Source organism: Equus asinus, chromosome 11 (assembly GCF_041296235.1).
Source record: "Equus asinus isolate D_3611 breed Donkey chromosome 11, EquAss-T2T_v2, whole genome shotgun sequence".
Classification (NCBI taxonomy): Eukaryota; Metazoa; Chordata; class Mammalia; order Perissodactyla; family Equidae; genus Equus; species Equus asinus.
Window position 1 is genome coordinate 4,477,224 of NC_091800.1, and position 13,531 is coordinate 4,490,754.

Consider the following 13,531-nt stretch of genomic DNA (forward strand, 5'->3'; position numbering starts at 1 on the left):
GTTAATTCGATTATAAAATTTGCTTTCATTTCTTTTATAAACAACTCTGGGAAACTGACCACTAATAATTTTAAAATAATACCAAAATGCATTGGGGAGCTTCTGAAATCAAAATGCCAAGAGAATGAAGGGGACCTCAGAAATGTAGTTTGCCTAGCAATGTTCAGATGAAAAGTAGACCCAAAGGAAATAAGTGTCTTACAAAGGTCAAACACCTAGTTTAGCAGAGAACTCAGATTTACTAAGTCCTAAAGCAAGTGCTTTTTCCTACTATACGGCCATGTCTACAGCAAAATACCAAAACGAATGTATATAAACTTTACGACATCCTATGGCATTTTGTTTTTGAAATTCTAAAATAGCTTTATTTAAGAAATACAAAAAACACAACCTTTTATCTCCCACCCCTATCCCAGACGAACAGCAAAATTGACAACACGTTTTTGGAAAAAACCTCTGAACTTCTCCCCATTCGATTCTAATACATGCTATTGTTGCTCAGTTTATATGTCCATTCACTCAACACATCCTGGGCACCTGCCAGGTGCCAGATACCCCTCCAGGCGTCAATCCCTGGCTTCGTGGAGCTGATGTTCTATTGGAGAAGACAGGAGTAGCAAGATGAGTTAACAAAATAGAGAGTATATTAGTGACAGGTGCTGACAAGGAGAAAACAGCAGGGAACAGGAAAGGGGTTCTATAACTTCAGAGACATCTGAGAAATCCGGACGTGAAAGCAGCGAATGAGCGAGCCACGCAGCTATCCGGGAAAAGGAGGATGCTGAGCACAGGGAACAGACCCTGAGGTGGGAGCGTGCTCAGTCTGTTGAAGAAACAGTGAAGGGTCGCCTGGAGCGGAGTGAGAAGGAGGGAGGAGAAGAGGTCAGAGAGTCACAGGGAGTCAGGTCACCTAAGGCTTATTCTTCCAACTCAGCTCAAGTACTCTGATAAGAAAGTCCAGAGGAAAAGTCCACTGACTAAGAGCTCCCTCAGAATCTCAAAGTTGAGAACTTTAGGTTTTGGTTTTTGAAATTTAAATAAGTGACAAAATATATCTTTGAGATTCATGAGGGAAATGTCCCAAGACTTCACGAATCAATAAATTCCTTAAAACCATCACTTTGGAGGAATACAGAACAATAAAATTACAACGAGATGCTAATCTTTCTCCTTTATGACGGCCTCGAAAGCAAACAGACCACACTGAGTCTTGGCAACAAGACAAATTACTGTGGGTCTGTCACCAATAGCTGAAACTGTATAGATTTAGAGCATTTAACTGGTAAATACGCGACCTACTCTAAGAGGAGTGGACTTCTTCTGGGGGTGTCTGCCTGCTCTATAAGCCACTCTCTCTTCCTCTGGCCGCTCAGCGTCTCAGATCGCTCTTACGTCTGCACTGTGTGCGTCCAGCCTTCCCTTCTAGTTCACATTCTCTCTCCTGTGAGTCAAACATCGGGACTGAGAGACAGTGAGTTACGTGTGCATGTCGCTGGAACCGGGTGCCAGGCGACGGCTGTATCTTGCCATGCGGATTGGATAAGAAATCAGAAATCATTCGCAGACAGACAGTGTCGAAAATGAAGCAGATAGAGAGCCCCTGTGGCTTTCCAATTCTGGGCTCTGGTTCTTTCTCCTAGAGCTGCCCTGAAGCTACAGGAAATACCCACGAATCCCTTATACCATCCCAGTTTTTTGGTAGTTTTTTTAGGGGAAGGGGGAGTTAAAAAGCTTAAGAAGTTGTCTGTTTCTTGTGATCCTAAGTCCTAACAAACATGGTAACAGCACAGAAAATAGGTTCAAATAAGAATTTAAATTAAGTATACCCTCAAAGTAGATGGACTGTGCCATGTGTCTTTTTGGAAGTCATTTTGAAGACTGTCTTCAAAAAGTCTTTTTGGAAGGAAATTTGACAGTATTTATAAAAAATTTAAGATGTGTATGCTCTCTGACCCAGGATTTTTATTTCTAGAAAATTTATGCTACAGATATGTTTACTACAAAATTGTTTTAAATAATGAAACACTAGGAATAACTTGAATTATGAAAATGCTTAAGCATTTTATGATATATTCATATAGTGGAATACTGTGCAGACCTTAAGAATTTTCCATACAAAATACACATGTGCCCTAAATTGGAAAACTGCAAATACATTAAATGAAAAAAAGCAAATTGTAGCATAGTTTGAATATGTAGCATGTTTCACATGTCTAAATGAAAAAAAAATAGTTTTTTCTCTTTACATATCCCAATAAAATGCATCCACCTTCTAGATGTGAATTAACATAAATAAGAGACACAAAGTGTTATTTTGAAGCACTGTGATACACTGACTAGAAGGCGCTATATCTAGGTAACCAAATTTGTACTAATATCTATCCACTCTAATTGTTAAAATATGTTACTTAATTGTATATAAGTTTTGCAATACTCTGTTATGTATAAAAAATTCCTGCAAGGACATATAAGAAGGGGAGTAACCTCTGGGGAGCAGTGTAGGGGTGAGGGTAGGCTCACTTCTCATTTGGTGTTCTTAAAAAAATGTTTTAATCATGGGCATGTTACTACTTTTATAATTTAAGCAAAAATTTCTTTAAGATGAAAGGAGTTTATACAAATATCCACTTATTAAATGAATACACTACACTTTATTGAGGGCATTCTATGATACCTTGCCTGGGTTGGACACGAGGGAGGTAAAACCATAATGTAGGAAAAGGAGAGCTACAAAGGACCTGAGAGAGCTCCTAGTCCAATCTCTATCTTACAGATTAAAAACACTCCAAAACCTAGCGAGAAAGTAATTTGCCCAAGGTTAGATAGCTGAACGAGTGGTAAGATGAGGATCAGAAGCCAAGTATCTTCTTCTCCTTTTGCTCTAAACTTTCTCCACTCAAAATTCTGACATTGCCCTGAGATGAGATTAAACCAAACAGACCTTTCAAGAAGACGTTTCAAGCATCTTAATGACTGAGTAGATAGAAGAACTGAAGTAAAAGTGGCAGTCAAGGAAAACTTCCGTTTCTAGTATAGGGTGGCTAGAAGGACGCTGCTGGCAATGACAGAAATAAGCGTCACGGGGCCCCCGTGGAGTGGGGTAGGGTGTTTTTCTTTCATTTATTCTTTCATTGAACAAATATTTAGAGTTTCTACCACTGACAAATACTGCTGGACGCTGAGAAGATACAGGTGAACAAGACAGACTTGCCTCTTGCTCCCACGGTATTAGGTTTTGAATTGATGCATCTAGTTTTATCTGAGTTTGAAAGGTCTGGATAGTAGGTCACTCAAGTACAGCCATCCTTTGGAAGCTGGAAATACAAGAGTGGAGCTCTAGGGAGAGCCGGAGATGCTGAATTGAAAGGCACGTGCCAAGATGAGCGACGATTAAGGATAAAGGCTCCTGGGTGCTCTGGGAGAGAGGTTTGCAACTTCTTCCCTCTGAAACACCAGGAACAATGCACCAGCTGATTGAGTGCAGCTCGACTGCAGGCTGCGCGGTAGACACGTAATCCCTGTGTGCGGCTGCAACTCCACCCCTTCGCCTGACACGCGAGAAAGGGTTTGAAATGCGAGTGAGTACTAGCATGACAATATCCTTGAATCAGTTCTAATTCATCTCAGGAAAAGGTAACTCATTCCTGAAAACAAATGATCTGAGACACAATAAGCTACTGATCACAACATCGTAGTGTCAGGACTCCATGGTTTAAAACAACAGCTGAAGGAACAGGATGGAAAGAATGGGGCAAGCCACCCTTGTGAGGATGAGAAACAGGAGGCAAAAAATGCAGGAGGAAGAATTACCACTCAAGGATGCAAACACAGAAGTAGACTAGAAAATCACAAAGAAGAAAGCTTTCTAAGTCAGAGTGACAAAAAGCTGCTGAGCTTGGTTAGGGAGAATGGAAGCCAGCTGCCTGGAACTAGCCGGGAAGGAAGAGGCCCCGGGGACAGACGACTTATAAGAGGATCTGCAGTCAAAGGGAAGAGAAAATAGAATGGTAGGAAGAACAGCATCAGAACCAAATTTCTGTTATTGTTTTTAAGAGGAGATATAGCTTGAAGTATACCTGAAAGCAGAGGGAAGAAACTGGTGTGAATTTAAGTGGAGAAGCAAGGTTTTTAGGAGCAAACTGGGCAAGAAGAGAAGAAAAAGTCAGGATCTCTATACAAAGAGAAGAAAGGACGAGAATGCAGACACCAAGAGGAAAGAGAGGCACGGAGGAAGAGTCCAAGCTGGCAGCACAAGCTCCCGGAAGCAGCAGGGCCTCCGCCATCAGGTTTGGTACCAGTTCTCCCGCTTACTAGCTGGTGACCTTTGATCGTTAACTTACTTCCTAAAAGCCTCAATTTCTTCTCCTGTAAATGCAAATAATACCAAGCGTAAAGGACTATTGTGCAGACTAAAAAGAAATCTTCTGGAACACATCGGATTCTCAAAACAGTTATTATCATTATGATAATACTATCTCTGATAAAATATAAAGTCAGACTCTATGATGGAAAAAATTAGTAAAGGAGAGAAAACTAGGGGGATAAAAAGTGTTTAAACAGCTATTCTGGAGAACACGCAGGAATAGATTCATTCAACAAATACCTACTGAGTGACGATTTAGTGAGACCCTGCGTTGGGGACCATGGGAGAAATTCCTGACTGCCAGAGGCTGAAAGTCAAGGAGGTGACATGAAAACAAGTAACTAGAAGGCAGTGTTTGTCATCCACAAGGTAAGAATTTGAGAAGTTCAGAGAAAACTTTAAAAATCACTTCTTATTAAAGTGAATAGAAATGGGTTGAAAAGGGGTGGACAGTGAATTAAAACTTTAAACTGGATTTAGAGAGGAGAAAGTAACAATTCTAGGCAGAGAAAAAGACATAAAGGAAAAAAAAGGTGGGGCTGGACAGAATGTTTTAGCACAGAGTTGACACAAGGAAACATTGTGGGATGAAGCTAGAGAGGGACCTTGGACGGATCCAGATTATGGAGGGAAGGTTTAGAAAGACTCATTTTGTGTCCTGAATATATAACAGTACGTCCACATGGTTCAAAGAAGCACAAAAAGGATTCAGTGAGAAGTCTGCCGTCCCTGTTGCCCAGCCCCCTGCCCCCTGTGAAGGCAGCTGCATGACTTTCACTGACCTCTGGTCTATGAAAGGTCTACTTTCTATGACACGTTTCTGTAATTTTATTTTTTAAAGGATGAATAGGTATTCCTTCTACAATAAGGAAAAAAAAAAGAAAAAAACCCCAAGTTTGGAATTCTAAGCAGTAGAAATGCAGTACAAAATGACGTTCAAGAGCAGGGACTCTGCTTGTAGTCAGAAGATAAAGTATGAATCCCAGAGCCCGCCACTTGGGGACTCTGGGGACCTCACTGTGCCTCATTTCTTCACCTCTAAAATGGGGACAAGTGCAGCACCCTATCTCAGAGTTGTTCTGAGCGTAAATAATCGCCAGTCAAGTCCTTAGCATAACCCTGGGGCAACAGTCAATAGAGGAAGGGTGCTATTCAGATTAGAGGAAAGCCATTATAATTAATGAAAAGTAGTGAAGCTTTAAGGGTAAAGATTTTACATCAGTGGCTCTTAAGTCTTTGGGGCACGTGTACTGCTCTGAAAATCAGATGGTCCTGCTATGAACAGGCTACGTCAAAAACTACCCAAAATTTTGGATATAATCTCAGAGCTCATAAATTCTCTGAAATCTTGGACTTTGGGTTAAAAATGTCTAATCTACAGAACACCAACAATTATTTAAACCAGACATTTCATAATTAAATACAAAAAAAGGGTTATTTTAAATTAGCTTTCATTTACTATATACCAAGATCTATACTAAGTGCGTATCTCATTTACATATCTCATTTAATACTTCCACTAACCCAGAGACATGGATAATATTATCCTCATTTTAAAATGAGGAAACTAGGGCTTAGAAAGTTTAAGTGACTCTCACTAGTAATGGAAAAGCTGGCGTTTGATCTGAAATCCATGTTTTCATTCTATACAGTAATATAATAGTTATGCAAAAAGGGTAGTATTAAATGCATGAAAAATTTGTCAGTCAAATATCCTCTCCTAAAATCTTGTATAAGTTTTACATTTTCGTAAGTCACAACCTGTACATAACTATACAAGGGTGAAGCTCCCTTTATGTCCCCTTGGAGCTGAGCAGCACAGTGGGTTCTGGAGCCAGAGCACCTGATTTAAATTCCTGTTGTTTCACATCCTGTCTGTGTGACCCTGAACAACCTCCTACCCTCTGTTTGTCTCAGCTTCCTCATGGCTACTATGGAGACGGCAGCATCTACCTTGTACGGCTGCTGTGAAGTTTAAATGAGCTCATATGGGTCAAGCACTTAGAACAGAGTAATTGTCAGCTACTGCTATTATCTGTATTTGAATTAATTAATGAGGTATATAACACATCATTTAAAACAACTTCCTGTATCCCTATCACAAGGCTCTCCTCGCGAGAAGAGGAAGCTGCCACCGCAGGTGCGTGTCGCAGCGAGGCAGTGGGACAGTGCAAAGACCAGACAAAGCAGAGCTCAAACTCTGGTTCTCTGAAGATCAGCCTTACAACCTTGAACAAGTTTCTTCCCCTGTGTGTCTTTACTTCTCCCCATTCCAAGTTAGCACACTCTTGATTTTTTAAAAATTACTCAGTAATGACAAACAATATTCAAATTCAAACCAGAATTTCCAAATGATGATTTTACAAAGAACAATTGAAATTTTTAGCCATGAAGACTGAGTTGGAAAACAAAAGAATATGCAGAGAAAAGAGACTCATATTAAAGTGAGTCCCTTAAAAAATCCATGTCAATATATGTACATATCTATATCTGAAATACCACAGAAGACACAGAGCACAGGAAAATCTTGTTCCTGTAGATGCTATTTGACTATTTGTGGATAGTCAAATAGTCCTGTAAATGACTATTAAGTGGATATTGTGAATATCCACTTAATAGTCAAATCATGCAAATGCATCTTGGCAGAAATGACCATATTTCAAAAATTCTTTGGAAAGAGAAGCTTAAGATTTGCTTTTCTTACTCCTTGCAGCTGACAGGGTGTAGATAGGTAAGTCCCTTGCCGTTCTTCTCAAAATTTCTTGTTGTCTTTCTTGGTTGAATTCCTTTTCATAACGTTCCTTGTCAGAACTGGACAAGTAGAACTATAAAAGGAGAAATAACTATTAATTCTTTTAAGTCCCATAATTATTAACTATCACACTCAGAAAAATAAAGTTTTGTCCAGAACAGAAAAACACAAAAATATTTCTTCTATGAAGACAAAACTTGTCTTTAAATTTCTTTAAGAAGCTAAATCAAGTACATTTTCACAAAACTACACACCTTTGACAGATTAGAAAATATGTGCCCTCCATACCACTCATGGCAAAGAACATGAACTAAATATTTTTGCGTCTTTGTTTTTTACAGAGAAAATTAAATTCCTTCTCCAAAAAGGGTTTAACGTATATTTTCTATTAGTAAAAATTTTGGTGTTTGAAAGTGTCAAGAGATTTTTAATTTTTGGAAGGATGTCTAAAGATTCACTTGCTTTGTGTGACAGGCTACATTACAGGCACGGCCAAATGTCTCAATGAGGTCAACAAGTCATTCTTTTACACCTTTGCCTTAGCTTTTACAAAGCTAACGCATAGGAGTACTTCCTCCAGAATTACTAAGGACCGTCAAGGCAGGCAGAGCCTCCTGTTCTCACGGAGAGACTCCGTTACAGAATTGTTCCTAGTTTCCATTTCTTAAGTTTTTATTCCCATGGGGTGGCCAGCCTCTAGTTCATTTCTTTAAATCACATTTTCCCTACAAAGGATTTGTGAAGTTGCTCTTGTTTTCACGTCATCCCAGCATCTCAAGGACCCTCAGCTTCATGCCTGTGTTTCATGTAACCAGGAGCTTTACATTTCTGTCAGTCTTTATTTCACAGAATCTTTTTAAAACCAAAAATGGCTTGAGATTTGCTCTTGATCATGTTTTATATTGTAACAATGCTGTTCCTTAATTTTTATTTACATATAGGGCTTTGCTTGAAAAGGCCTAAGGAATCACGACTGGAATTTTACCTTTTCGTATTTAAGTATTTTGGTCTATCTGCTAAACTCAAATACCAAAACTTCCCACACTCTTGATTCCTCATCATCAATAACAGTATTTAGGTTATTGATGTAGCCTATTCTTTATAAACAAAGCAATGTCTGGCATAGTGGAAAGAGCTGCGGTTGATGAAACTGTGATCCCAAGAGAATTAGGGAATTTTTCTGACTGCATAATGACTGGCAGGGCCGACACTGAAATCAAGTCTTTGGAGCTGCACTCTAGTGCGTCTCCGCCAACAGCGCTAATGGAAAACAGCTGTGCGTGCCTTTTACAGACTGTTACTCTAACTCGACCAAAACACCATGGTTTAGGAAGTAGAAGAATCTATTTACATTACCTTGCCTGGCTCCCACAATCAAATCTTGATGGCACAAGAAATCCCCAAATTACTTGTAAGAGACAAGTAACAAGGACAAATGAAGGGTCAGAAAGAAGTCAGAAAAGCTTCACACAACCTTAAGTCGAGTCTTCAGGGGCCACTTAGCTAACCCTCCAGGCAAGCAGGAATCTGCCGACATTTCTGAGATCCAACCCCTCTCGAATACTTGCAGGTATAGAAATACTTTCCTACTTTGCAAGACGGCCCATTAACTTTTAAGAAAACTGTAACTTGTCAGAAAGTTCTTCCCTGACAGGATGCATCTCTGAAACATTCATAGTGGAGGATAAAAATGTTACATACATACTTGGATAGAAGATGTTCTAACAAAGTTTACATTTTCCTTGTAAAATCTGACCAGATTTCCCTGGGCTGTCTTTTCTAGCCTGCAGTAGTATCCCAGTCCTCAACAGCATTACTTTTCCTTAAGAACTAACGTTATAAATTATGAAAAACTTAAACCAAATGAAAATCTCAAGAGATACCAGAATTTTAGATGAGGAATGGAACAAAATTTAAAATGGATTAGATTTTTGAAATTACTACTAGAAGTTGATTTTTCATTAAAAAACTACCAAACAGAATTCAAACTATAAAATGCCATTATCTTAAATGCAGTGTTCAGATGATTCAATTTAAATTAAATATTTAAAAGGATCCAAAAATGAATAAAAATATAGCTCTTCCTTTCAAAAGTACATTCCTACAGTCTAGCAGGAATGTGAGCTATGTAAATAAAGAATTACAAATCAGCATAATAAGTACAACAGTGACAATACATCACAAGGTATGATAAAAGCTCCCTTGGGGATGAGGCGGTAGCCAATGAAAGTGTCCTGGAAGAAGTGGTACCTAAGCTGGCTTTTGAAAGACAAACAGGAATCTTCCAGGAAGACAAAGAAGGAAAGAGAATCTTGGTAAACGGAAGGGCATATGGAAAGATGTGAAAACAGTATGGTCTACTCAGGGCAATGCATTACTGAGCACAGAGCTCCAGGAAGCAGCAGTGGAGACGAAGTTAGTTAGATCTTACTTCACACAGGGTCTTGTGTACCTTTATGACCTTTATCTTGTAGCTGACTGGCAACCTCTGTAGGATTACCAGAGAAGTGATGGGACCATGTTTTCTTTTTAGAGAGACGACACTTAGTGATGGAAGATGCCTACCAGCTCTTCGCAGGCTGCCTCTTCCTCCCCACCCATTCATTCAATTACTTAGCAACCTGCCTATTATATGCCAGGTCTGATTCTAGGCAATGGGGAAACAGCAATTAACAACAAAGATTCTTCCTCTAAAAAGCTTATATTTAGCGAAAGAGAGAAGTACAGAGGTCTCAGCTTAAGTGCCACTTTCTAGAGAAGCTTTCTTTGACCACACTCTCTTAAGGAGCTTTTTCCCTAACAGCTTTTACTCTGCTATGCTCAACCGCATCATCACGTTCTATTTCTAAAGTTATCTGAATTTATCACAGTGTATACTTATTTTGTTTATTTACTTGCTTATCATCTGTCTCCCCCTTTCAAATGTAAGAACTATGCCTGTTTTGTTTTTTTTTTATTTCCAGAGCCTAGAACAACCTGACAAACAGCAGGGGCTCAGTAAGTGCTCGCTGACTGAAAGAATGAAAAAAATACTACCCGTATTTATAACTTAACTTCCCTAAAAATGTATAGTTTTGCTTTTTAGACTCACTCACCTCGCCAAGGTCTGGTTTCCAAGTGCTGCTCTAACCTCTGAGTTTACAGAGTCCTTTTCATCTAGTTAAAGCCACCTCGCTGCTTTCTAATGACTCAGAAAGAGCTATCTCAGTCAGCACACTGTATGCTTATTTAGAAAGAGAACCTTCAATTCCTGTTCTTGGTTGTCACAGCAGCTTAGCTTAGCTGGCCCTTGATGATTTAATCATTCATTCATTCAGTAGTTATTGAACACCCACTATGTGCTAGATAGTGGGGAGAGGGATACAGTGGAGAACACGATAGCAATGATCTCTACCCTGAAAAAAGTGACAAGTTAATACGGTGACGCATACAAGTAAACAGGCAATTATGAAGCTAGATGGTAAGATCTATGACAGGGAAGATAGAATGTGCCATAGCTGGGCCACCAGATACAGGCTGGGGCAGTCAGCTGAACTTACAGGAACATGGGAGCATGAAGGATGGAGCAGACACAAAGGCTGAAGCCCTGGCTGAATGCTAAATGGATGCAATGTGCCAAAACCACCAAAAAAGAAAAAATTACATTTAGATGGCACTTACTATGTGCTAGGCATTCTTCTAAGCACTTTAACATATATTATTAACTGCTTATTATTGCTATCAATATTATCAATCATATACATTATTAATTTATTCAGTACTTACAACAATCCCATAAGGTGTGTACCCCTATCATCTCATCCTCAGAGGAGAGACCTGAGGTGCAGACAGCTAGGGAAAGTCTCCAACGTCACACAGCTAGGAAGTGGCAGAGGTGTGAGTTGAACCTGGGCAGTCTGAAGCCAGAGCCTGAGTTCTTAACCTCCACACCACACTGCTTCTCAAAAGTATTACCAATTGTTTCCCTTCTCCTATTTTTCATTTCCTATAATGAGAACTATTTACTTTCACATACGCTGCGTTTTCAACAGCCATCACTACTAGTAACTGATGAAATAAAATTAGGTCATTTTCAACTTAGAGATTAAGATATGGATGGGAGTGTGTAACCGAACTTTAAGAGCTGACTAATTATTACCAAATTTCTGAAGAATATATTTCAAGAAACACTAAGTTTGATTAATGGTTTACATTATCCTTTAAAACAAAAGTGCCCAACAGAAAAAAAAAAAGGAGCAAAAGACTGTTCGGCATTATCTACGAAGGCTGAACGTACACACAACATACGATCCAGCAGTTCTACTCCTAGCCATCCACCCACAAGAGCTATGTCTATACAGGGACGTATGAATGCATGTATGTTTGCATGTACACGCACTAAAATTTGCACGGCACCCCGATCGGTAACAGTCAAACTGGAAGCTACCCAAATGCCTCTGCCTATCAACCGCAGACCAGGTAAATAAACTGTTATATACCACACCTGGATACTAAACAATAATGAGAATGAATGATCCAAAACTGTATGCAACAACACAGACAACCTCACAAATAGATTGTTAATGAATGAAGCCAGACACACAAGCATACATACCGTATGACTCTATTCACGTGAAGTACAAAACCAGGCAAAACCAGTCGATGCTACTAGAAGGCAAGAGAATGGTTTTTTGCTGGGGAAGATTGGCCCTGAACTAACATCTGTGCCCATCTTCCTCTATTTTATATGTGGGACGCCTGCCACAACATGTCTTGATGAGTGGTGCACAGGTCCACACCCGGGATCTGAACTGGCAAAATCCAGGCTGCCAAAGCGGAGCACACAAACTCAACTGCTACACCGTAAAGAAGCGTATAATTTTTAATGAATTTTGATGAATTTAATGTGAAGGGAAGTAATTATATTATTATCTAATATTTGAGTGCTAACATGGGGCAGGTACTATGTTAAAAGCTTTACATGAATGAATTTCACTTATTCCTCATAAACATCTTACAGAGATAGGCACTATTGTTAGCTCCATTTTCTGATGACAAAACTGAGGCTCAGAGACATGGAGTGATGCGTTAGAGTGGAAAATCAAACTCAGACAATCCTAACTCTAGAGAACATACTCTTAGCCATCGAGCTATACTAAATGTTAAGTGAAGGAGGAATTCAGTCAGCTATGTCAAGGCAAGAGAGACTAGTGTTACAACTTACTCCACATAAATATTCACTCACATTATTTTCCAAGTGGAACCTCCAGTTCGAAGAAACACTAGCTATATTAAGGTGTAACAAGCAATAGCCTAGACAATTTGCTTCCCACAATCAAAACACTTTTAGATGCAGCATATTTGTTCAGGCCTGAGAAAATATAAATGTTAAGAGGGTTTCTAAAAATAAACTCTACTTTCCTAACTCAATTCTGTCCCTTAAGATTTTTTACATCAATAATATAAAGTATGTCTTTAATTTAAGAAAATATAGCATGGCAGAACAATATTAGTACAGCTAAACTCTAGCACTATCATCAGTCGTCCACTGGGCTCTGTCAGTGGGCTGTGTCTGAGAATAGGCTGATGACTCACGGTCACAATGCAGAGTTACCAAGCAACTTCATGAACGGAAACAGAACAAGCGCACTGTGTAATCAAGCTCTTACAAAGGTAAACACAGGGAAAATAATTCCGTAATTCGTTACAGCGTTTGGTAATTTACCTCTTTGGAGGGGGAAGCGGGAGATGTGAAAATTGTCATCCAATAGGACCATACAAACATAACAAAGAACAGATGGAAACCCACAAGGTAAACAACGGCCTTTCCTGGTAAATAAAAACAAATAACATTTCATTGAATCCAGGTGAAAACAGGAAAAAGCATTACATTAAAACACAATATTTAGAGTCGGGAGGCTTAATGGAATAAAAACTTTAATTAAAACGTACTGAAACCATCAACTGTATAAACTCCTTTATCTGCATGATGTAACATTACAGATACGAAGAAACATTCTGTTCCTGCATTTAAGGGTTATTAGCCTGGTTTATAAGCAAGGACTGTAGTGTGAGATGAGATTTGATTTCATTAAGTTAGTGAAGATTTTTAAGTTGAACCATCTCCTTCACTCACTGTATTTCAAGCTCTTCCTAAACGTTAGATTTTAAATGACTTACAAATTATTTAAGACAGATTCCATCACTATGAACATTAAATTCCAAGGAACTATAGACTGAAAGTAAATAAGGCAAGTTCCCATCACTGTGAAAAATGAGTACATTTGAAAAACAATTCCTGGATTGTTCAGAAAATTTATGCTAAATTTCATTCTCCTTTTCAACACAGGGTAATGAAAAGTTTTTAGCCACTTTGAATTTCTGCCGTAAAGTTTCCCAAGTGGATTAATGTAACATTCCAACATCTTTATCTTCAA

General features: G+C 39.0%; 1 protein-coding gene across 10 annotated transcripts in view; it reads right to left on the reverse strand.

Moving 5' to 3' along the window:
- ZDHHC20 (zinc finger DHHC-type palmitoyltransferase 20) overlaps positions 1–13,531 on the reverse strand; it is a 65,606-nt gene that overhangs the window by 28,009 nt on the left and 24,066 nt on the right. For all 10 annotated transcript variants that reach the window (XR_011506823.1, XR_011506825.1, XR_011506824.1 and 7 more), the window contains exons 3-4: positions 12,820–12,923; positions 7,068–7,188 (exon numbers count right to left, since the gene is read on the reverse strand). Coding sequence is in view for 7 of the 10 variants with exons in the window: in XM_070520374.1 (XP_070376475.1) it covers positions 7,068–7,188; positions 12,820–12,923 (225 nt within the window). In the remaining 3 variants the exon portion in view is untranslated. The remainder of the gene's footprint in view (positions 1–7,067; positions 7,189–12,819; positions 12,924–13,531) is intronic.